The sequence below is a fragment of the Ambystoma mexicanum genome, chromosome 14 (assembly GCF_040938575.1).
Source record: "Ambystoma mexicanum isolate Mex_15411 chromosome 14, UKY_AmexF1_1, whole genome shotgun sequence".
Classification (NCBI taxonomy): Eukaryota; Metazoa; Chordata; class Amphibia; order Caudata; family Ambystomatidae; genus Ambystoma; species Ambystoma mexicanum.
In genome coordinates, this window is record NC_090940.1 from 607313320 (window position 1) to 607337318 (window position 23999).

At 51.0% G+C, this 23999-nt stretch overlaps 1 protein-coding gene across 1 annotated transcript in view; it reads left to right on the plus strand.

The window, feature by feature from the left end:
- Positions 1 to 23999, plus strand: part of NOXRED1 (NADP dependent oxidoreductase domain containing 1) — a 160110-nt gene that overhangs the window by 44453 nt on the left and 91658 nt on the right. The window contains exon 4 of the mRNA XM_069637995.1: positions 18057 to 18237. Coding sequence (XP_069494096.1) covers positions 18057 to 18237 — 181 coding nt within the window. The remainder of the gene's footprint in view (positions 1 to 18056; positions 18238 to 23999) is intronic.

Below are 23999 nucleotides of genomic sequence, written 5' to 3' on the forward strand. Positions count from 1 at the left end.
GCAAAAAAGGAGCTCTAGGACGGCCCTATGGTGGCTTACTTACCATGATTCACACATCTAGGCATTTGTGCATTGTGAACTCAATTCAATTAATGTTTGGTATCTTAGCAACTGATGTTAGGTTGACGCTTGATTCATTTTTTGATATATTGCTAGTTAACATCTATTGGCTTGCTGGTATTGCTAATCTTGATATGTTTATTGAATCCATCATGAATTGTGTTAATGATTGACTGGACAAGAATCCAAGGGGGGGGGCAGGTGATTGTATTAGGTGGTTTAAGTGTGTGTTGCCTGTCTATTCAGTCCGTCACCGACCTCCCTCAAACAGCTCAGGGAAAAAAGCAACATGGGCGCTCCTGTTTAAAAAATGTAGAAGGGTTTGGTCTCATGATGCTGAATGGTTCCATTGCTGTAGATGTCCCAAGTCATTACACCTGGACCATTGGGACCTCTTGTTCAATACTTGATTGTATCTTTGCAAGTAACGGGCTGTTTGACAGGTTTTAGGAAAGATTTCCATTTATGGGTAATTTTCCCTGCAGTTGTGAACACCCCAATTTGTTGCTATTGTCTGACCATCCTAGTCTGACTTTTGCCAGTGTAGCGCAGCCTTCTGCTGTATTCTGCTGGGCTTTTGCTCATTTTGTTATGGTGAAACTGACATGCCCTGAAGACTGTCAGTACTGGGAGACTTTATTTCCCTTAGTCTTTCACTTTGTTGCTATTCATTAGTAACATTTAATCAGTGCACAATGTACCTTACAGTACAGTGAGCTGGGGTGCCTTTTTCATTTTTAGGGGCTAGACACCCTTAAATGATTTTTGGTGAATGTACAAGTGCGCCTTGGACAGAGCTGGTTGCAGCTGTTACTTTTTATGTATTTTCAACTCTTTTCTATGATCCATACCGCGTTTACCGCAGGACAGTGGCTAGTGCCCAAAATCGCCATGCCACAATGTCCTTTGTTTTGTCCTTTGGCCATCTTGTCCCTTTGCCTTCCCCAGGTCGAGCAGACCCAGGAAATTCTGTATTTTGTTATGCAGACCCCCACGCAAACTGAAGCTTTCCCCTCTTGCCCTCCGCTCTCTGCCCCACATCCAAACACCCACACAACCCCCCACCCCCCACACACACACACACACACCCTCCACCCCACACCCACCCGCCCTCCCTCCACTCTCTGCCCCACACCCACCCACCCGCCCTCCCTCCACTCTCTGCCCCACACCCACCCACCCGCCCTCCCTCCACTCTCTGCCCCACACCCACCCACTCGCCCTCCCTCCACTCTCTGCCCCACACCCACCCACCCGCCCTCCCTCCACTCTCTGCCCCACACCCACCCACCCACCCTCCCTCCACTCTCTGCCCCACACCCACCCACCCGCCCTCCTTCCACTCTCTGCCCCACACCCACCCACCCGCCCTCCCTCCACTCTCTGCCCCACACCCACCCACCCGCCCTCCCTCCACTCTCTGCCCCACACCCACCCACCCTCCCTCCACTCTCTGCCCCACAACAACCCACCCTCCCTCCACTCTCTGCCCCACACCCACCCACCCACCCGCCCTCCCTCCACTCTCTGCCCCACACCCACCCACCCTCCCTCCACTCTCTGCCCCACAACAACCCACCCTCCCTCCACTCTCTGCCCCACACCCACCCACCCACCCGCCCTCCCTCCACTCTGCCCCACACTCACCCACCCACCCGCCCTCCCTCCACTCTGCCCCACACGCACCCACCCACCCGCCCTCCCTCCACTCTCTGCCCCACACGCACCCACCCACCCACCCGCCCTCCCTCCACTCTATGCCCCACATGCAACCACCCACCCGCCCTCCCTCCACTCTCTGGTGAACAAGCCCTCCTCTCTCTGCCACCAACCAACCCGCCCTCCACTCTCTGGTGAACAAGCCCTCCACTCTCTGCCACCAACCCACCCGCCCTCCGCTCACTGCCCCCACCTACCCACCTTCCCTCAACTCTCTGCCCCCAACCACCCGCTCTCCCGACCACCCGCCCGCCCTCCACTCTTTGCCCCCAGCCACCCACCTGCCCTCCACTCTCTGCCCCCACTCACTCGCCTGCCCTCCACTCTCTGCCCACATCCACCTTCCCATCCTCACTCTCTGTCCCCCACCCACCCACCTGGTCCCACCCACCCTTCCTCCACTCTCTGCCTCCCACCCTTCCTCCACTCTCTGCCTACCATCCACCCTTCCTCCACTCTCTGCCTAACACCCACCCACCCTTCCTCCACTCTCTGCCTATCACCCATCCACCCTCCCTCCACTCTCTGCCTCCCATCCACCCATCCATCCGCCTGCCCTCCACTCTCTGCCCCCCCACCAACCCACCCGCCCTCCAGCCCTCCACTCTCTGCCCCCAACCAAACTCTCTAAGCCCCCACCCACCCACCCTCCACTCTCTGCCCCCCAGCCACCTTCCCACCCTCCACTATCTGCCCCCCACCTAGCCGCCCGCCCTCCACTCTCTGGCTCCCATCCACTCACCACCGGCCCTCCACTCTCTGCCCCCCCACCTAGCCGCCCGCCCTCCACTCTCTGGCTCCCATCCACTCACCACCTGGCCACAGGCCCTCCACTCTCTGGCTCATCCACCCACCCTCCACTCTCTGGCTCAGCCCACCCGCCCTCCATTCTCTGGCTCCCCACCCGGCCACCCACCCAACCGCCCTTCACTCTCTGGCTTCCATGAACCCAGCCACCCCACCTCCACTCTCTGGATCCCATGAACCCACCCAGCTACCACCCCCTCCACTCTCTGGCTCCCATGAACCCAGCCACCCGCCCTCCACTCTCTGGCTCCCATGAACCCAGCCACCCGCCCTCCACTCTCGGGCTCCCATGAACTCACCCGCCCTCCACTCTCTGGCTCCAACCCACCCGCCCGCCCGCCCTCCACTCTCTGGCTCCCTGAGACCCACCCGCCCTCCACTCTCTGGCTCCCTGAGACCCACCCGCCCACCCTCCACTCTATGGCTCCCACCCACCCACCCTCCGCCCTCCACTCGCTGGCTCCCACCCACCCTCCACTCTCTGGCTCCCTGAACCCAGAGCCCTACACTCTCTGGCTTTCAACACCCACCCGCCCGCCCGCCCTCCACTCTCTGACTCCCACCCACCCTCCACTCTCTGGCTCCCTGAGACCCGAAACTCACCCACCCTCCACTCTCTGGCTAACACCCACACACAAATCTCCACTCTCTGGCTCCCATAAACCCACCCGCCCCCCCTCCACTCTCTGGCTCCCGCCCACCCCTTTCTGGCGCAAACCAACCCACCCTCCCTCCACTCTCTGGCTAACTGCCACCCGCACACCCACCCTTCACTCTCTGGCTAACAACCACCACCCCAACCACCCACCACTCTCTGGCTCCCTCCCTCCACTCTCTGGATCCCAATACATCCGCTCTCTGTCTCCCAAGACCACCACTCTCTCTGTGGCCCTCACCCACCCGCCCAACCTCCACTCTCTTTATGGCCAAAACCTCCACTCTCTCTATGGCCCAGAAACCCACCCACCCAACCTCCACTCTCTCTATGGCCCCCACCCACCCGCCCAACCTCCACTCTCTCTATGGTCCCCACCTAGCCGCCCCCCCCAACCCGCCCTCCATATTCTGGCTCCCATCCACCCACCCACCCTCCCTCCATTCTCTGGCTCCCATCCATACATACACCCACCCACCCACCCGCCCTCCCTCCACTCTCTGGCTGGCCACCCACCCTTCACTCTCTGGCTCCCTGAGACCCAAAACTCACCCACCCTCCACACTCTATGGCCCCCACCCACCCTACCTCCACTCTCTCTATGGCTCCCACCCACCCACCCTACCTCCACTCTCTCTATGGTTCCCACCCACCCACCCTACCTCCACTCTCTCTATGGTAATACCTCCACTCTCTCTATGGTAATACCTCCACTCTCTCTATGGTTCCCACCCACCCACCCTACCTCCACTCTCTCTATGGTTCCCACCCACCCACCCTACCTCCACTCTCTCTATGGTTCCCACCCACCCACCCTACCTCCACTCTCTCTATGGTTATACCTCCACTCTCTCTGTGGTTCCCAAGCACCCACCCACCCTACCTCCACTCTCTCTATGGTTGCCACCCACCCACCCTACCTCCACTCTCTCTATGGTTCCCACCCACCCACCCTACCTCCACTCTCTCTATGGTTCCCACCCACCCACCCTACCTCCACTCTCTCTATGATTCCCACCCACCTCCACTCTCTCTATGACCCCCTCCTTACACAACTGCCCGACCTCTACTCTCTCTATGACCCCCCCCCCACCCACCCGCCCAACCTCCACTCACTCTATGGCCCCCACCTTCCCGACCTACCCTCCATTCTCTCTATGGCCCACACCCACCCACCTACCCACATGACCTCAATTCTCTCTATGGCCCACACCCGCCCACCCGCCCTACCTCCACCCTCTCCATGTCGAAAAACCCATCCACCTGACCTCCACTTTCTCTATGGCCCCCATCCACCCACACTCCCCTCACTCTCTCTACCCAAACCCTACTCCCTTTCTCCCTACTCAACCCTACCTTTGCTTTTTAGCCCCACCACACACACTACCCCATCTCTCTAGCCTCATCCACCCTACAGCCTTTATTCCTCCACACGCCCAGCCTACCCCCTCTGTTCCCCCACCCACCTTACCCCCTCTCCATTTCTCTCATCCTTCCTATCATACTCTCTTTATTTCTTACCCTCTCACTCTTGTTCGTATTTCCTCTTGCTCATCAATGAAGGCTCCCTCTATCAATGGCTTACTCCCTTGCTCTCTTCCCCTCATCATTCTATTGCACACCTTATCGCATCCGCCTTTGAAATTTTGTACACTCCTCCTTGCACCCTGATGCCTGTAAATGCAAAATGCAAACAACAGTATTAAACGCAAAACTATTGGCATTGCCAATGCTTGTTATTTTTCCCTCTGACAAATCCCAGGGTATCGTCACTGCTTCCATGGGGGAAGCCCCTTCCCATGGGACCATGGAGATGAGGCTGCTACCCAATAGTACCCTTGGGGGTGGTACTCAGTCGGTGGATCTCATGGGGAGGGACGTTCGCCATGGGATCAGTGACGATCACCTTGGGAGAATGTAGTATTCACCACCTTCATTTCAGTCCCCTCCTTCCTTCATTTCACCCCACTCAGAACCCTCAGGTTCCCCCAGCCTCTATGTATCTCTGTAGACTAGAGGATTCCATTCTGTAAAGAAGGCATGGTTATCAATGGTTATCAGAAGCACAACAGACACAAGGAGTACAATTCAAGGGTGTTTATTGAACAGTATATGGGGGTTGAGAAAAACACCTAATCTAAACCTAAATCTAAGATGGGACCAAGCTACGACCATCAAAGTAAAGAAAACGCTGTCCTAGTGGTGTCATGTTAAAACAAAAATGGCCTATGCTATAAACCTATTGCCAAATCCTTTCTCTATATAACAAAAGGGTGCAGGACAGTGACATGTATAACAAAAGAGTGTAATGCAAACTGAAATGTCCAAAAGGTTTCCAGTAGTTCAGGACTGCTGAACTAATACACTCCCTTCCCCCACGTTGCATCACGGCACAATGCGGAACAGTGGCATGACTGTGAGCACCCCTTGAGTCCATAGGCATCAGGAAGCTGTGTCTTCCAAAAAGGCAGGATCCCTCGAATCAATGTCTTTTGCCTGGCAGCACAAGACTTTTCCCAAGCTTTCACCATGCAAGCCACTCCCCGTCTCCATGATATCGTTAAACAATGTTCTCAGAAAGGGGATGAGGGCCGGTATAAAGGTTTTATAAAAGCCCTGAGATGAAGCCATCATCCCCCAGAGTTTTCCTGGGTCGAAGGCATCCAATTGCAAGCTTAATTTATTCCCTGTATTAGGCGCTTCCAGGTTCTCGGATTCCTCCTGCGATATCCATGGGATGTGGGACTCATCTCCATAATTCTGTATCTCCACCTCCGTGGCCGTCCCTTCGCTCCCATATAGCCCTTCGTAAAAAGAAGCAAAAGCCTCTTGGATCCCCTCAGGTACGACCTCCGTCAGCCCCCTGTCCCTCTATCTCTGAGATCCATCTCTCTGCGCGTTGTCCCCTTAGCCTTGCAGCAAGAAGATCATCCGCCTTATCCCCTTTTTCATAAAACTTTTGTTTAAAATAATTACAAGTGTCAAACAATTTTCCCTTTCTTCAGCTGCCTCAACTCATCCCTGGCTTCCCTCACCTCACTAGTGCAGGCCTCCCTGTTACTGTTTGGTAACTGTCCTCGCCTCTCCAGGGATATTATTTTCTCCCACACCCCTTTTTCAATAAGCACGCGTTCCCTCTTCTTACAGGCCGCTTCCCTGATTAGTATACCTCTCCATGTGGCATTCACAGCATCCCACACAGTTCCCCTGCGAACTTCCTTTGTGCCATTGATTTCATTAAATGTCCTGATACCCCTGTCCATCTCTTCTTTGAACACGGGGTCCTTCTACAGAGACTCATTGCACCGACATTTACCATTCCTAGGGCAGAGACCACTCCACCCAATATCAACGGACACCATGGCCCTCATTACGACCCTGGCGGAAAGTAACTGACCTGACCGCCATAGCGTAAATAGCGTTTCCGCCATTGCACGATGGAGTAAAGTGCGGCTAATTCTGACCCATCGGACACTAGCATTACGCCATGGCGGAAGTGCAAAGTCCGCGATGGCGGAAATGTCCCCAAAACGCCCCTCACCGCCGTCGTACGGCGCCCTAGGTGCAATTCCGCCACCCATCATAGCGGTCACCGTAATGAGCGGTAATCGCAAAATACGGTGACCGTAAATATACGGAAACGGAAGTAAAAACATGGGGCCGGAACGGGAAACAGGACGCCGTACACCTATAAAATCCGAATCCCAACACAACCATGAAAAATCCGACCCTGAGACACATCCCAACCCGTTAGCCACCCTAGTTAAAACAATCAAAATGGGAAAAGTTGCTAAAAAAGCGTGCGACCGCAAGCGGCAGGTCCACTTCTCCCATGAGGAACTCACCGTGCTCACAGAGACCCTCCAGGAGAATGCTGCCGTCGTCTTCTCGACGCAAATGACGAGGACGGCACTTGCGAACAAGAAGGCCATATGGGCCCTGGTAGCACAGCGGGTAAGTGCGGTGGGGACCGCAACCCACAGCAATGCAGAAAGCGATGGGACGACTTGCGGATACGCGTACGGAGCATACTATCAGCCAACCGTAACATTGCCACAGCTACCGGGGGAGGATCGGAATCACCCATCAAGTTGACCCCCTGGGAAGAAATCTGTGCCTCCACCATTGGAATGGAGAGTATAGAGGGAGTCGGAGGGATGGAGAAAGGAGTGCAGACATCCGAAGAATCAGGTAGGTGGGCCAAATAAAACAATGCTAAATCCACAATGTCCAATCATGTGAAGTACCATGTGTCCACATAGTGCAACAGAAACACATGTCCAGGAGAACTTCCACATACATTGGCCTGATAGCGCACTCTAAAAGTCACATTAAATACATAAATAATTAAAAATCCTAAAAACACCCTCTACACGTGCAGCATGCACACCCTAACTGCAGGCTGCAAAACAACTGCATCCTCAATCCACACAAAAATGAAACCACCTCCAAGGCCCTGACCCAAATCACCCCCAGGTACCACCCCAATGCATGTGATACATTGCCATTCCAATGTCCACAGACCCAGAAATAACGCTCGCCCTCCTTTACTCCACCACAGGGTCCGATTCAAACGGCGAGCTTCAGGACACCCCTACCAGCACACCTGCAAAGAGGGCCAAGACCAACGGCCAAAGACCCTCCACCTCAGCTGCACGGATCAAGACACGGCAGCAGCACAAATCAAGTGGCAGCACACAGGAGGGGACTTCAACAGGCACCCCAGCAGCCAGCATGCCCACAACAGCAGCACCACAGGTCCCCCCAATGGATGCCACAGAAGGCACTGCTTCTGGTGGCAGCAGCACCATAGGTGACACTGCATTAATGCCAGCATGCTCCGACACAGACAACGGTGCTGTCGATGTAGGACCCATCCATGACCTGTCTCAATCCCCCTGTTTGTTTCATCCCGTACACCATGAGGATACCACGCAGGGGCACCCACAAGACGACGACTGGCCATCCCCCACAAGCCCTGTGGCAAGGCAACATGAGGTGATCAGCCTCTCTGTGACACCACCGCAAATGGGCATGGCCCAGCAGAGGCAACAGTCCCTCGACCAGGTGATCGTGCAACAGCAGCAACTGGCCACGCTCCTCAAGGAGCATGCTGATGAATGTGGGGGTTCTAAGGCAGCCATAGAAACATCTACTGAGACACTTAGGGCACAAATGGAGCGAAGTACAGAGACACTAAGGGTACAAATGGAGAGAAGTACAGAGACACTAAGGGTACAAATGGAGAGAAGCACCGAGAGCCTGAGGGGGGAACTGCATGCGACGTCCAAAGACGTATGTGGTGAACTTGCCGCTGTGCGCCGTGTGCTCACTGAGCTCTCACAAACCCTTAGGGCCATGCATGGACGTGAGCAGGCAGAGACATCATCCGTTGCAAGTTCCGTCCAGAGCAGCCCCCAACGTAGATCTGGGAGGAACCTGCGCTCCACAGGCAGGGGTGCCCCTGATACCCGGAGAGGGGGCTTGCAATAGCGTCTGCCCACTGACAATGAGCATCTTTGGACACTGGTGTTCGGGGGGGAGGTAGGAGGGTGGAGGGGGGGTGTTGGGCTTTCTTGGGTGGCGGGTCGATGGGGTGTGTAATATAATTTCACATATGCTATAAACATTTCATAATCATCCAATGAGATGTGTGGACATTGATCTTTGTGTACAAGGGCTTTATAGGCGTACAGTCCACATTGTGCATGTTCCAGACACACACAGTGCCACAAGTCCCGTGTCCATGTATCAGCCACCAGGCGTGAGTGCTAGAAGCATGAATCTATGATATTCTGACGAATTTCACGGGCCTCCTGTGCCTCGCGGACTCCTTGAGGTGCTGCCACATCCCCACCCTCATCATGACCATCTTCAGGTGCTTGCAGTTCTGCGTCAGGGGGCATGGGCACATTTCTACGTATGCACATGTTGTGTAGCATGACACATGCCATGACCATCTTTGCAACCTTCTCATGGCGGTACAGGAGTGCCCCGCCAGACCTGCTGAGGCAGCGGAAACGAGCCTTCAGTAGGCCGAATGCCTGTTCTATGACTACACGGGTACGTGAGTGGGCATGGTTGTAGTCCTCCTCATGCTGGTTCTGTGGGTTCCGGAGTGGTGTAAGGAGCCATCTCTTCAGTGGATACCCGGCATCACCTGTATGTGGACAATAAAGGATGTTTGTGGAATGACATTGCTACGTACGCACCCCCCCCTTCCTGCCAGGTCATTGCCGCATCACATACCCCACATTATCATGCATGAAATGAGACTCACCGAGTAGCCAGGATCTGTTCCCTGCGTGTCGCTCCATGTAGCGTGGTATTGTAGAGTTCCTCAAGACCATAGAATCATGGGTTGATCCGGGAAATCGGGCACAACAATGTGTAAAGATCCTGTTGGAGTCACACACCATCTGTACATTAAGAGAATGATATTGTTTCCGGTTGCGGTACTGGACCTCCATGGCATGTGGGACAACCAATTCCACATGGGTGCAGTCGATGGCACCAATGCAACCCGGTATGCCGGCAAGTGCATGGAATCCCACTTTTGTGTTTGTAATCTCCTGCTCCGAGCGTGGTAAAGAGATGTAGTCGTCTGCGTGCTTCAGGAGGGCATTGAGCACTTGCAATAGTGTCCGTGACAACAGTGGCTGTGAAATGCCATGCAACTGTCCGACTGTGTGCTGGTAGGTGCCTGTGGCCAGGAAGTGGAGTACAGGCACCACCTTCAGTAGGGGTGGGATGGCGGTTGGGCTATCTATCATGCTGACAAGGTCAGCGTGTGTCATGTTCACAATGGCGGTTATGGTGTCCCGGTCCAAACGGTAGAGGGTGTGGATCTGCTCAGCAGTGAGGTTGAACGGATGAGCTCGGAGGCGTGGGATTGCGTGCTGCCTGCGTGGTGGTAGTGGCTGTGCTGGTGGGCCTTGCTGGCCCTGCCTTGCCCTCCTCCTCCTCATGCGTCTCCTCTGTGCGGCCGGTTGTTGTAGTAGTTGGTGTTCGTCTTCTTCTTGAAGTTGGAGTACTTGCAGTGCTATCAGGTCCCCCAGGCCCAACATCGCTAGTCCTGCCGGTAGCATTTTGGAGTGGGTGTGGTTGTGGGAGGGGGTTGGGTGTGCAATTTATGTGTTTTCAGGCTGTATAGCCTCCACCTGTGGTGATTCATTCCACCTGTGCCAGCTGCAATCCCCTTTGGGCGAGCACGTCCCGCACACAACGCTGCAATTTGACGCATGTCATCTTGCTATTACAATCATGTATTTAATCCCGATGGCAGTGAAATATTGGTTTATATGTTCATTCTGCTATGGTCCCATTGTTTCACATACTATCTTTGCAGTCGCGAACAAACTTGTGAAGGGTCAGTGGAATGTAGTACTCGATTAACGGTGGACCCTCATGCAGCACTGTACCGAGGTTCACCGACGGGCGGGGCGTCCCATTTGTGAGTGAAGCCAGTTGCCATTTTCACACACTGCCGCACTACATGGATGAATTTGTGATTTCAAGCGGTCACAGATGCCTTTTCGACGTGATGTTGCAAATGAGGAAATCGAAGGACAGCGCTTTCGGTTTTCAGCTAGCGGCGAGGAGACGTCCACAGGTCTGACTGCAAATATAACGTTCTATTGTTTAATGTCCTTGGGACAGGGGCCATGGCGAGAATGCAATGATTGATATGAATAGTATGGGATGCGCAATAGCGTAGTGGACGATAAGGCAGGACGTTCCCAAATGCATGTTACTTCACAACACTAGAATTCCGGGCTGGAGCACAGTGGATTTTGCAGACTGCATTACGCACAGACTCAATGGAAATTTCAAATGTTATGTGAGTAAATAATCAGGCTTTTTTATACCGGGATGAGGGAATGATGTATGGATGCATGGACAGATGATTTAATTGAGAGTTTGCCATGTACATGGCTTTTTGGAATCTATCGCCTTCCCCTGCGCTATGTGATGCAGAGCTGCCATAGTGGGACCATCGTCTATCTGCCCTTGTTGAACCCTCCCTGTCTCGACGCGCCTTCAAACACTTGTGTCTATGCACGTTACTAATCCCATCTAATGGATTCTGTTTTAACAGACGCATGCACACAAACACTTGTTTGTAATAGTGTTTTCACCTCGATTTATATAGTTATGATTCGCAAGTGATTTTTGGGTGGAAATAATCCTTTTGAGTGGGCTAGCATGCAAATGGCTGTAGATTTAGTGTGATCATTGAAGTGAGTAATACAAATGAAGTTCTGATGCCCATACTATTCTTTTTCATTTCATTTGGGTGACAGGTATCTCCTCCCCTTTTGCCGCTGCCATCTGTATGCCACTCCTGCAGATGGCTTTTACTCCCGACACCTGCTGCTTCGAGTTAATCAGTGGAGCACCATTACGATCTTATGGGACGATCGCCAATGGGCCACATGCCCTTACGCAGTACTAGTGGCTAGGAGCAACATATCAACCTTTCAGCTGGACTAGTGCCTACCTAATGGGACGGCCCTGCGGTTCTAGGCGCTTCCATGTTGCCTTTTTGAACGTGAATGTAGCCCCTGTGTACCATGAAGGAACAGGGCGTCACACAAGAAGAAGCTGGTCATTTATTGCGGATGCAGCCCACAGTAATGAAAAAGTATTTTGGAGTTTATGACCTAATAGCTGTAGGGGCTTGGTGAATTTGATGTGCATTAAATTTTTATTCTGATATTAACCGTGTAGCGTTATTCTTTGCAAGTAATGTGGCATATTCCTATTTGTGGAGCGATGTATTGTGAGAAGATCTGCATTGGGTTCCGGCTTATGAGTATAGTTGCGTGGTACTGTACTGGCCGCGTTTGCCTACGAAGCCCAGTAAGGTCAGGGATAGGGGCTGCCATTATGACTGTTTTAATGATGTCATGCTCAGGGGCGGGGGATTAGCTTTTGTGTAACAGATGCCGGTCAGCCAGGTGGATTGGTGGAATGATGTGATTATCAGAAAATGGCTGGTCACAGGTGCCTGTGTTTGCGTGCGTTTCTTGGAGGGAGACTGAGGTCATGTCCATTGGAATAGCTTCTGTATTCGTGCCATCTGTGCCCTGCAGCTCCCATTGGCCCCTCTTCAGATGAGCCTGGCTGCTCAGTCACTCTGCCAACTTGTGTGGTACATGCTTGTGCTGATGGTTGGTTTGTTTACTGGCAAGAGTACAGGGCTGGTGCAGTCTCCCTCAGGATACTGCTTTGAATGTTGCCTTACACTGGTGTCAAGCGATGGGGGCCTGTTGTTGTTTTGTCTCATGTTTCAGTTCATATTGCTGTACTTGGACCTTCACATGCCTGTGCTGCATCAGTACGGCAATGGTGACATGCCAAATATGGAAGGCCACTCACAAGGGACTTGGAGCCCCTACATTCATTTGTTCGTTGGCATGCATGGGTGACTTGTACATTTCACTGGTTGCATTGTGTAACTTCATTGCACCTACGAGGAGTTGTGCAATGTGGGCAGGGAGTGGTGTACAGGCACTCAGTAGGGCCATTTACGGTTGGTTCACGATGCCGTAATTCTCACCATGGCGGAATGGTACTTTCCGCCATGCTTGATGGCGTTAAGTAAATGTCCGCTAGGGTCAGAATTCGCGTACTGTTGCGCCATGGTGGTAATTACGGTTTTGCATGGCGCGCGTGCGCGTACTTGGTGCAGTTAGCGTTGGCGTTCACTACGGTGTCGCTAATGGCATCGTACTTTACGGTGACGGGTCATAATCGCACCGAGCGGTATTCGATGGCGGTATTACATTTCCGCCATCGTTTTTCGATTTCCGCCAGGGTCGTAATGAGGGCCCATGTCATGGTCCGACCAGCTAATCGGATGAATCGCTGATCCCAGGGCGAGATCCCATAAATCCCTTCAGATATACAGATAGTCTAGCCTCGTGGAGGTTCCATGAGGGGGGGGGGAATAAAAGGTAAAACCCTTCTCCTGCGGTTTCCAAGTGGCGCCAAACGTCCCAGAGCCCATAAACGTCTATAGCTGTATCTAAAGGTTTGCTCCCTTGTTTCTGCGAATCCTGTCCCCCTGGGGTTTTGGACTGCCTGTCCAACTTGGGATCCATTCACACATTGAGATCTCCCCCAACTATGAGGTGCCCCAACCCTTTGCTCATGTCTTTCTCTAGGGTCCTCTGTAGGAGCCTTCTTTGTCCCTGATTCGGGGCGTACATTGTGGCGAAAGTGAATCTTATGTCCCTGATCAAACCCGAGGCCAACACTGCCCTCCCCTCGGAGTCTGACCACACTTTCGTGACCTTCATCCTGAGTCCTCTCCGGACCAAGATCCCGACCCACCTTTCCTCGTGATTTCTGAGCTCCAACACTCTCCCCATATCAGCCCGCAGGGGATCCTACGCTCCTCCCCCTTGAGGTACTTGGTCTCTTGAAGGAATAAAACATTGATTTTGTACCTTCTAAATTCCCTTGCAACCAGTGACCTCTTGACTGGAGAGTTGACTCCTTTCGCATTCAGTGTGTATACCCACAAATTGCCCCCCTTGTTTCCTTTAGTGGAATCGGCAATGGTAACCTCCCACATTGAAACCATCCTTGCGCCTCAGAGTCCGCCCCCCCCGGTCACTTCAAAAAAATGTACAAGCGAGCATTACCACAACCAATTAGTAGGTTCCAAAGCTCCCACCCGCTAATCCCCCCTTTCTCCCCTCCTCCCTTTCTATTCCCCTCCCCCAGGTGTCTGGCACCTTCCAGTTTCCCTCACCAGCCGTGTGCCGAACCACCAGTCGAGCCCGGAATCTGGGCCCCCGCTCCTTATTACTTCCTTTCTTGGTGCCCCCACTTCCCCACCACTCCCCGAAAAAGAAGAAAAAAACAAGGCTAGAAATCACAACAAAACCTCCTTACCCCGCTCCAGTCACCCACCCCAACCCCCATGAACAACAACCTGGCAACATTCCCCTGCAAGTTAAAGCTCTGACTCTCCCCCCGGGAACCGCCGGTAGGCGGGGGGGTTCACCCTTCTCTGAAACATTCCCCTCTCCCCTTGTGCCTCCCCTAGGGGAGCAATCGCGACATGTCAGCCAGGGAGGTATTTAACTTCATAAATGTTCTTGAGCCGGGGGTACGTCTCCTTTTAAGTCCCTTAATATACCATTGTCTGTCTCCTTTGGTTCCCGGGGTCGATTCATCCTGGCAGCTCCTTCGAAACTCTCTTAATCTCTTCCTCTATCGCCATCCCGTATTTTGAGCCGTCCAATTCAAAGGTGATCGAGAACGGGAACCCCCGTCTGTACCTGACTCCTTTTTCCGTCAGCCATTTAGTCAGAGGGAAGCACATTGTTCTCTTTGCGAGAGTGAGGACGGATAGGTCCTTAAAAATGGTGATTCTTGCGAACTGATGGTCACGGGAGCCCTTGGCCCTTGCCTTCTCCAGTATTTTAAGCTTATCGGGATAACTGTGGAACCTCGTCAAGACTGATCTAGGGCCTCTGCCCGTGCAGCAGGCTCTGTGTACTCTTTCAATTCTCAACTCGTCTATCGAGTCATCTTCTAACACAAGTTTTGTGATGTCATGAATCTTCCTCCTGAGGCCTCTTTCTGTATCTCCTTCCATCTCCGGTACTCCAAAAAAATCTAAGGTTGTTTCTCCATCCGCAGTTCTCGAAGTCATCCGTTTTAAGACCCATCTTTACCTCCCTCCTTTTGATTTCGCCCATTCCCACATCCATTTGAGTGTCGAGGGTGTCCAGGGAGGATTGATTATATTCTACTGTCTGCAGTCTCTCTTCCATTTTGTCGAGCCGCACATTGATCTTATCCTCTTTCCCCCCTATGTCGGCCCTCATACCTCGGATCTCCTCCATCAGTGATGCTACATCTCTCTTAGTGGCCAACGAGCCCTCTCCTTCAGTCGCCATGCCCTTGACTGCAGTGTGCCCCGTAGGGTCTGGCCTACTCGGGTTTGCAAATTCAGCAAGCTTGGCCCGAACTTCCATATATTGTTGCACCCGTTCTACTGTCTGCAGTCTCTCTTCCATTTTGTCGAGCCGCACATTGATCTTATCCTCTTTCCCCCCTATGTCGGCCCTCATACCTCGGATCTCCTCCATCAGTGATGCTACATCTCTCTTAGTGGCCAACGAGCCCTCTCCTTCAGTCGCCATGCCCTTGACTGCAGTGTGCCCCGTAGGGTCTGGCCTACTCGGGTTTGCAAATTCAGCAAGCTTGGCCCGAACTTCCATATATTGTTGCACCCGAGTGAAGACACAGGAATGTCCAAGACCCCTTTGCCACCAACACTAGGGCCCTCCCTATGCGACTCGCCTGGTCCAGACTTTTCTCCCAGCGAAGAGGGGGGGGTGGGATATCCCCACTCACAGCAAGGCGGCCACACGCACCTGAGTTGGGGCCCACACCTTCTGCACAGTCCTTCCAGTGGGGGGAGGGCGAGCACATCCTCCGCTGTTTGGCCCCTCGGCCCTGGGGGAGCCAATCAACTCTTGCTCATGTTCTGTCTCCTGTTCAAACAAGGTCCTTCCGGGGCATCAAGGGGTACCTCTGGATAGATCTCCTCATTGACCCTCATCAGTCCCTTGGTGTGCGAAGAATGCGGCATACGCCCCAACACTGGGAGCCCACACCTCCGGGTCCTGTATATTGTGGGTGAGCTATGGCCCTCCCACCCCAGTAGTAGTGCCTCAGTGCCTTCCCCCTCGAGCACAAGTGTCAGTGGTGGAGCTCAAGTGCTCCAGATTTAGCCCCTCCTGCGCCCTTGCATACTCTAAATCAGGCCTCTGCCCCCACCGCAGAGATGTTGCATGCTGGCTCCTACCTTGTTGTTGCTGATCACACTGAGCGCGGCCCTCAGTTCAGCCTGCCTCCCAGGCCGCGTCCCTCAGCGTTGCCTGCACCACCGTCTTGCCTGTCCTCGTCCTGGGGGCACGAAGGGCTGGTACCGGGGGGGGGGGGCGAACAACAGGGCCTCAAACAATGGCCGCGGCTACGACCGAGCCCCAGCCTTTTCCCCAGCCGCCTGGGGAGAAGCAGTTCTCTGGCCGTGTGCAGCCGTTTTGCTCTGTTCTTGAAGCCAAGCACTTCTCAGGGGGGTCCCTGGTCAAGGATCACACAGCAGACCTCAAGTTAAGTTAAAGATTCATTTGTAAGGTTTTTTCATCAAGAATGTTACATTTGTGTCTATATCCAGAACGAGAGGGGACCTCTTACTGGATCAAGAAGAAACTCAGTTTTTCCTTAGTCTACAGAGTAAGGGACGTAAATAGGATTGGACACAGGTCGGTGGACATTTTACTTTACTGGACATCCTGACAGAGGCCTTGGTATGTTTGTAGTCCTTACAATCTTTGTGGAGGTAGGGCAACCCCTCATAGAAATTGGGCAAGATAGGGTTTTCCTTTTCTTTTACTTTTATAAATAAATGTCTTTGCCAACAAACATGCCACCACCATATCAAACTCGTACTTCTGCACCCTTACACATACCAAAATAGCTTTCGTATCGTTTAAAACATATTTGCCCATGCCACACAGCTTTTCTGACAAACGGTTTCATCAAAATTTGTCCAACGAGTCAAAAGTTATTAATATTAGAATTTGGGGAAAAGTCTATTAAAATTGTTTAGATTTTGACTGTAGTGCAGTGACCTCACACCCTATAACATTTACAAATATATATGTGTAGTTCACTTGAAGTGTCTGCAAATATCATTTAAAACGTACTTTAAAAGATTTGCACAAAGGTGAAAATAAACAAAGGAGGATGTTGACCAGAAGAGCATTGTGCACAGCAGGCACACGTATTAAATGGAATTTATTTCACATCTGCCCCTATAAAATCCCTAAGTTAGTTTAGTAAGTAAAGTGTAAAACTCTGGACCAACCACCACATTGATTATCCAAAGCATTTGATTGTGAAACAGATACAAGCTAAAGAAATACTGTTGATGGCAGGTAACAATTCCCTTATATTCATGTAGAGTGGAGTAGAGAGGAGATGAAAAAATGCGAGTTAAGCTGCCTTTGCCGCATCTCGCTGGTGTCAATGATGTACTGAGGTAATCACAAAGGAAAGAAACTATTCAGTTGGCCAAATACGAGTGATGTGCACGAGACACAAGCCGTTCTTAAAATAGGTGCTAGGAGATACTGGCACAGTCTAAATGTGGAGTTACTGTTTGAAGAAAAATTAATTAGGAAAATGATAACGGACTGGGTCAGACAGAATCACCCAATGGTATAGTATTGAGGTTAAGAAGTTAAACATTTGAGAGGTCCCTCAAAATACATGATGGATCTAGCAGCCTCATTTAGAGTTATGCTGACTGTGGAGAAAACACAGGCACGGTTTTACTAGAGGTCAACCTTTTTGTACCAATGGGGACATGTGGTAAACTTCGCAGTAATGGCATCTCCATATGTTGACAGCATTATGTCCAAATATAAAGGAGGCCTTTAGTTGGAAGATAGCCCGAGGAGATAATGCTGCTAGTTGTCACGCATGCATTACTGTAGGACAGGGACCCAATAGCTGACCTTTATGCTATGGATAGGAGAGCCCTAAAAAATATAATGCGTGCCTTCTCGTAGAGGGTTGACAACATGTTGTGTTTACAAATACAGAGCTCATTTACTTCATGCAGTCCACATGACCGAATATCGCACTCTTGGCCGTTTTTTTGGTAGGTGGCACTTAAGGCGGACTTTAAACACTTGTTCCTTTCACTTTCACTCTGTTGTTTCAATCCTTACATTCTCGCTGATAATTAACCAGTTCACTTGTTTTTTCTTCCCTCTTCCAGAGGATCTACAAGCCCTTGGGATGGATTGTTTTTATAACAACGTTGGTGTGGTTGCCTGGGCTGATGTACTGTTTCTCTGCTGTCTGCCATCTCATTTGCCCACGATTTGCTCAGAAATACACTCAGCCATCCCGGAATCCTGTATAGTCTACAGCCTGGTTTCTACTGTGCCCATAGCCAGGTAACACAATCTCCCTTCAACTCCGTTTCTGCTGTGTCTGTCCTCGTGTATCACCATATGTCTACAATCTGGAATTTGCACTAGGCAGCACCCATCAACTGCAAACTGATATTTGCCATTCCATTACCCAGATATTATCCACTCACTAAACCTGCTGTCTGTGCCTTGGTAATCCTGATGTACACTGTATGATATTTGTAGTGCCTTTCCTCAGGTTACCCATTGATGCACAGCATTGCATCTGCCACGTTTAGCCCCTCTACCATCCAGAATTTGATGATCCACTTCTCACCTTGTATGCATGGTCCACTATCTGCTTTATGGGTCCTCTTGAAGAACCTATTGAATACAGCCTGGTTCTTTGTTTGTGAGGCCTGGTGCATGCTGTGTGCCTTGGACTGACCATGTGCTCCATGTTACAGTCACCATGTATAGTATAGACTTTGCTGTACATGAACCTTGGGTACTGCCTTTTACGTACAGTATCTGCTTGACATGCACCCACCGCAGGTTACACTCTCTACATGTTGTGGTGAGTCGGCCTCTAAAAAGGCCCCATATTGTGTGTTTCTTTAGAAGACGGAAACAAATCAACTATGTGGAACTTTAAACTGGGTACTTGAGCAGGGCCCTGGTCCAGCACGATGAGGGAGAAAGCTAGAATACAGACACAATTCAGCTATGTGGAACTTCAAACTGGATACTTGATCAGGGCCCTGGATTGGCAAGATGAGAGAGAAAGTGTGGCAAGCAAGAGAAACTATATGAGGCAGAGCAACGGCAGGTTGTAAGATGAGAGGTGAACCAGAAGAGATAGTTCACCAGTGCTGGTAAGTCTTTCTGTCCTAAGATCTGATGCAGAGAGACTCAGTGAAGGATACGCTGCTGGCCCACTGCTGAGATGGTATAAGAGACACTAAGAAGCACAAGTCACATTAGAAGCGTTGAAACGCTGCAAGAGTAACCGCAAAGCACCCCATGGAAAGGTGCTCAAATACTTCTAGAGCCGTTGAAAGGCCCAAGCTGCTGGGAAAGTGGAGAGCAGTTGCCGGAACTGAGGCCAGGGTAACCAGCAGCATATCAGTAGGCCCAGGAAGTTGATGGCTGTCCGATTGGTGGATGGTTCAAAATGATGTTAAGGTTTACTGCGAGTAGCCAGCAAAACAAAATAAAATATTGTTTTCTGGAGTTGAAGTAAGATCCCAAAACGGGGGGAAAAAACAAAAGAAAGTTGGACAATGACGCATCTTGTGAATTCACAAAGAATTTCATGTACCATTTACGAAACCAAAGTATAAGACCGTGATATTCTTAGAATTGGAGTCGAATCGTTGAGAGGTCATGGGAAAGATAAAGCCACTTGTATATTCTACTGCCACATCCCAACCCTTTCCTCATACTGGTGGGGATTCTGATTCACAGAGAGCTGGTTGGAGCCTTATTCGCCAGCACATAAAACTCTTTCCATTTAATGTAAAGTAAAGCCAGGTGTATCCACAGCCGTGCCCCTTTCAAACGCTGTCCTCCGCATGGCCCGCTTGTCCTTTTCTTCATGCTCGGTTGGTTTGAAGGCATCCACTTTTTTGTTATTATTTTATTTTTTCTTCGGCTTTGAACGTTGGGTCCCTCCGATATGTTTTTTCATGTTGCAGCAGCTTAGACACCCCTGGGACCAGGGCTCATGTTGTGATGTACTTTCAGTGCTTACACACATAAGCTATAGTAATGGGAGGGTCTCTTTCACTGTGAAAACCTCTTTTATTTTACGCCTCCCACTCCCAACATCTTCCGTACATTTCCCTGCAAAAAAGAGAATACGGTCTCTTTCTATATGAGGCACCAGAATGAGAGCTAACACTGCATTGCCTTTATGCAGTCCTGAAAGAATTAGTTAATCATTACCTTCCTTTGTTTTGGTATGGTGGATTTGGAGTAATGGTAAATTGCTTTGGTGGAATTGCCATAAATTATTCTGCCAAATTTGTTATGAGGTCCAATATATCTTTACAAATAAATTCTTTAATAAGTTGTGCATAGGAAATAAGTAAGAGTTCCTCTCGGTTTGGCCGATAAACCCCTCAAACCCATGGCCGATCTAAAATGGATATCCTGGAAAACCGTCTTTCCAGTGGCGGCAATGAGGGCTCACAGGGCGAGTAAACGTTGTCTGTTTTGGCTTCTGAACTCTTTAGTTTGTTCTACAAAATGAGATTGATAAAGATAAGACCACCTACCATATATCCGAAATGTTTGCTCTGATTTCCAATCGTGAGATTTCCCTTCCTGCCAGGGGCTTGAGGGCAGAGACGTGCTCACAAATCCGAGGGGAGAAAAGTGCACCAGAGACGGGAGTGTAAGGAATCCTGTCGACAAGAAAGGATAGGCAAGTATTGCGGATAGGCAAGTACTACAGACAGGCAACAAAGGCAATGAAAAGAAAGGTTCAGGGAGTACAAATAAGGCAAGCACTTTAGGTTCCCACTTGAGGTGTACACAGAATAGGGGAAGAGCTTGCCACAGAGTCTGGTGAAACTCTAGCCTTCTGAGCTGGGTACTGTTACAGGGCCCCACTCTGAATGCTCTTGGAAAGGAGCAGCAGGAGTAGGGGTCTGTCTCTGGACCCTAAGGTACAAACAAGTAAACAGTACTCACAAGATTGAAGCCTGTACTGGTCCAGCAGGAACTGAACATTGACTGCTGCCTGAAGCAGGAACCAACACACTGTTAACAATATGGCACAATGTCAAATATTGAATCGCGACAAAGGAAAAGGGCAGAGATTGCTGTGAAACCCAGCAATCAAACTTTGAACAAAGGAATTACACAAGCACAAGTGAGTTCAAGAACAGTAACAGAAATATGCAGGGAAGTCAAAGTAAGGAAAGTTCAGGGCAGAGACCAGGAATGAAAGAGAAAAAGCAGGAAGAAAATAATCTAAGTGCAATGTTACAGCAGACTGGAACTGCAGACTAGAAACTAAGGACTGGAATCAAGGAACAGCGGACTGAACTATAGACCAGGAACAAGAATACTCTGGACTAGGAAACCAAGCACTGAACTGCAGACTGGTAGCAAGGAATTCATGGAACGGTAGATCTGGACAGGAATAACGAGGGCTGGACTGCAGACAACAAGAAAACTCAGAGCTCAAACCCAAAGCAAGGTAACACAGACATTGGACATAGAACAAAGAACTGCAGGCAAGTAACAGGATAATAGGTGGTCGGGAGCAAGGAGCTGCAGCCAGGGAACAGAAGACTGCAAGCAGGGGAGCAGGGCTGCAATGCAGGAAGCACTGAGGTGCAGGGCAAAAGGCAGGGGAGTCTAGGCAGGCAGAGCTGCAAGGCAAGGAGCACAAGGCACTGGAACAGGAGCAGGCTCTGGAAGCAACAGGAAACAGCAGAAATCCAATGATCAAAGCACAAAGGGCTGGGCGTGAACTCAATGCAAGAGCCCTGTGCTCCTGGAGATAGCTGCTTAAATACTGACATTCCCTGTTCTGAATCAGGCTCATTAGCAGCACCTGAAGGTAGTCTGCCCCCTCCCTCTCTGGTCCTGGGAAAGTGAAAGCAGCACTGATCTTTAAGGCTTATGGGGACTGTAGCTCTAGGACTGCTGCATAGGAATAGCCAGGGAATGAGAACTGCCACGAGGTGCATTATGGGATATGTAGTTTGTGAAATTAAATAAGGACGTTCCAAAGTCTTGCAAACGGAAACTAAAGACTAAAATATGAATAGGTATTGTCCGGGAGGATTATGGTAATGAATAAGTCCCAAATAGTCCAAATGGGTGCCAATTGGTGTTCCAGTGGTACAATTGGGACTGCATGGCACTTCATAATCTGGGCATTAGGGGAGCGCTTACATTATACAGGGCCAAGGACTTACCCTCATTTTATATGTTGTTTGTTACTTGTGGATGCCACCCTAATCTACCAAAGTGTACTAAATTGTACCATTATAGTGGAAAGCTACTCTCTGCAAAAACCTTCCCACCATAATGGTCTTTATGCAATAAGAGCCAAGGCAGCCTCTTTGGTCTTCCAGAGGCACATCCCTTTGGTACTTTTTGGGCTTCACCATAAATGTTCTTTAAACCCTCCCATATTGGCATCAGCTGTTAGACTAATGCCTGGTTTGTTTATGCTGTGTTACATAACCTTTTTTTACTAGACCAAGATCGGCTCGACGACCGCCCCCACCTTCCCCACCTCCCCCACTCTGCCCCGCCACCCACACCCTCCCCTTGTGGGATTTTGGTTGGCAATCTCACACAAGTATGAAAAAAGAGAGGACAGCAGAAAGGAGTAAGTACACCATGGTTGTACTCCTGCCCATAGCCGTCTTCTTTTCGCCTTATGCCCCTGCTAAAACTAAACATATGTAAGCTATTCCTAAGGTGGCTGAAAAGGGACTGGTGGGCGAGACTTAGGATGGCACCTGCATGGGTGTGCCCTGGACTTGCATGCACCTGGCTTCATGCTGAATTCAGTGGGTGCCCGTCCCGTGGAAAATAACCTCCATACGAATGAAGAACTATGACTGGGAGTACAGTAATTCCTCTGGAAAGTAAGTTTAGGTTAATGTTTATGCAATATAGGAACATCCATGTTGACACTTAAGGGATCCCATTGCTATGCCTAAAAGACTGTGATACCCGAGGAAAACCTCGCGAAAACCTGAAGAAGACAAACCGAGAGCTAAAATGGAGACAGATTCCAAGGCTACAGTGGTGAACAAGCTGTAATACCTGCAGCATTGAGACACATAGGCCCTCATTACGACCCTGGCGGAAAGTGACTGACCGGACCGCCACAGCGTAAATAGCGTTTCCGCCATTGCACGAAGGAGCAAAGTGCGGCCCATTCCGACCCATCGGGCACGAGCACCACGCCATGGCGGAAGTGCAAAGTCCGCGATGGCGGAAATGACCCCAAAACGGCCCACACCGCCGCCGTACGGCGCCCTAGGTGCAATACCGCCACCCCTCTTAGCGGTCACCGCAGTGTGCGCCTACCGGAAAGTACGTTGACCGGAAATATACGGAAACGGAAGTAAAAACATGGGCCCGGAACGGGAAACATCCCGCCGTACACCTATAAAACCACTAAAACCACACAACCACTAAAATCACTACCCTGAAACACACCCCAACCCGTCACCCACCCTAGCGAAAGCAAGACAAATGGGAAAAGTAGCGAAGAAAGCGTGCGACCGCAAGCGGCAGGTCCACTTCTCCCGTGAGGAACTTACCGTGCTAACAGAGACCCTCCAGGAGAATGCTGCCGTCGTCTTCTCCACGCAAATGACCAGAACGGCACTTGCAAACAAGAAGGCCATATGGGCTCTGGTGGCACAGCGGGTAAGTGCGGTGGGGACCGCACCCCGCACCCCACAGCAATGCCGCAAGCGATGGGACGACCTGCGGATACGCGTCCGCAGCATACTCTCTGCCAACCGCAACATTGCCACAGCCACCGGGGGAGGTCCTGAATCACCCATCAAGTTGACCCCCTGGGAAGAAATCTGTGCCTCCACCATCGGAATGGAGAGCATAGAGGGAGTCGGAGGGATGGAGAAAGGAGTGCAGTCATCCGAAGATTCAGGTAGGTGGGCCAGATAAAACAATGCCAAATCCACACAGTCCATCCATGTGAAGTACCATGCGTCCACATAGTGCAACAGAAACACATGTCCAGGAGAACGTCCACACACATCGGCCTGATAGCGCACGTTAAAACACACAATAAATACATAAAT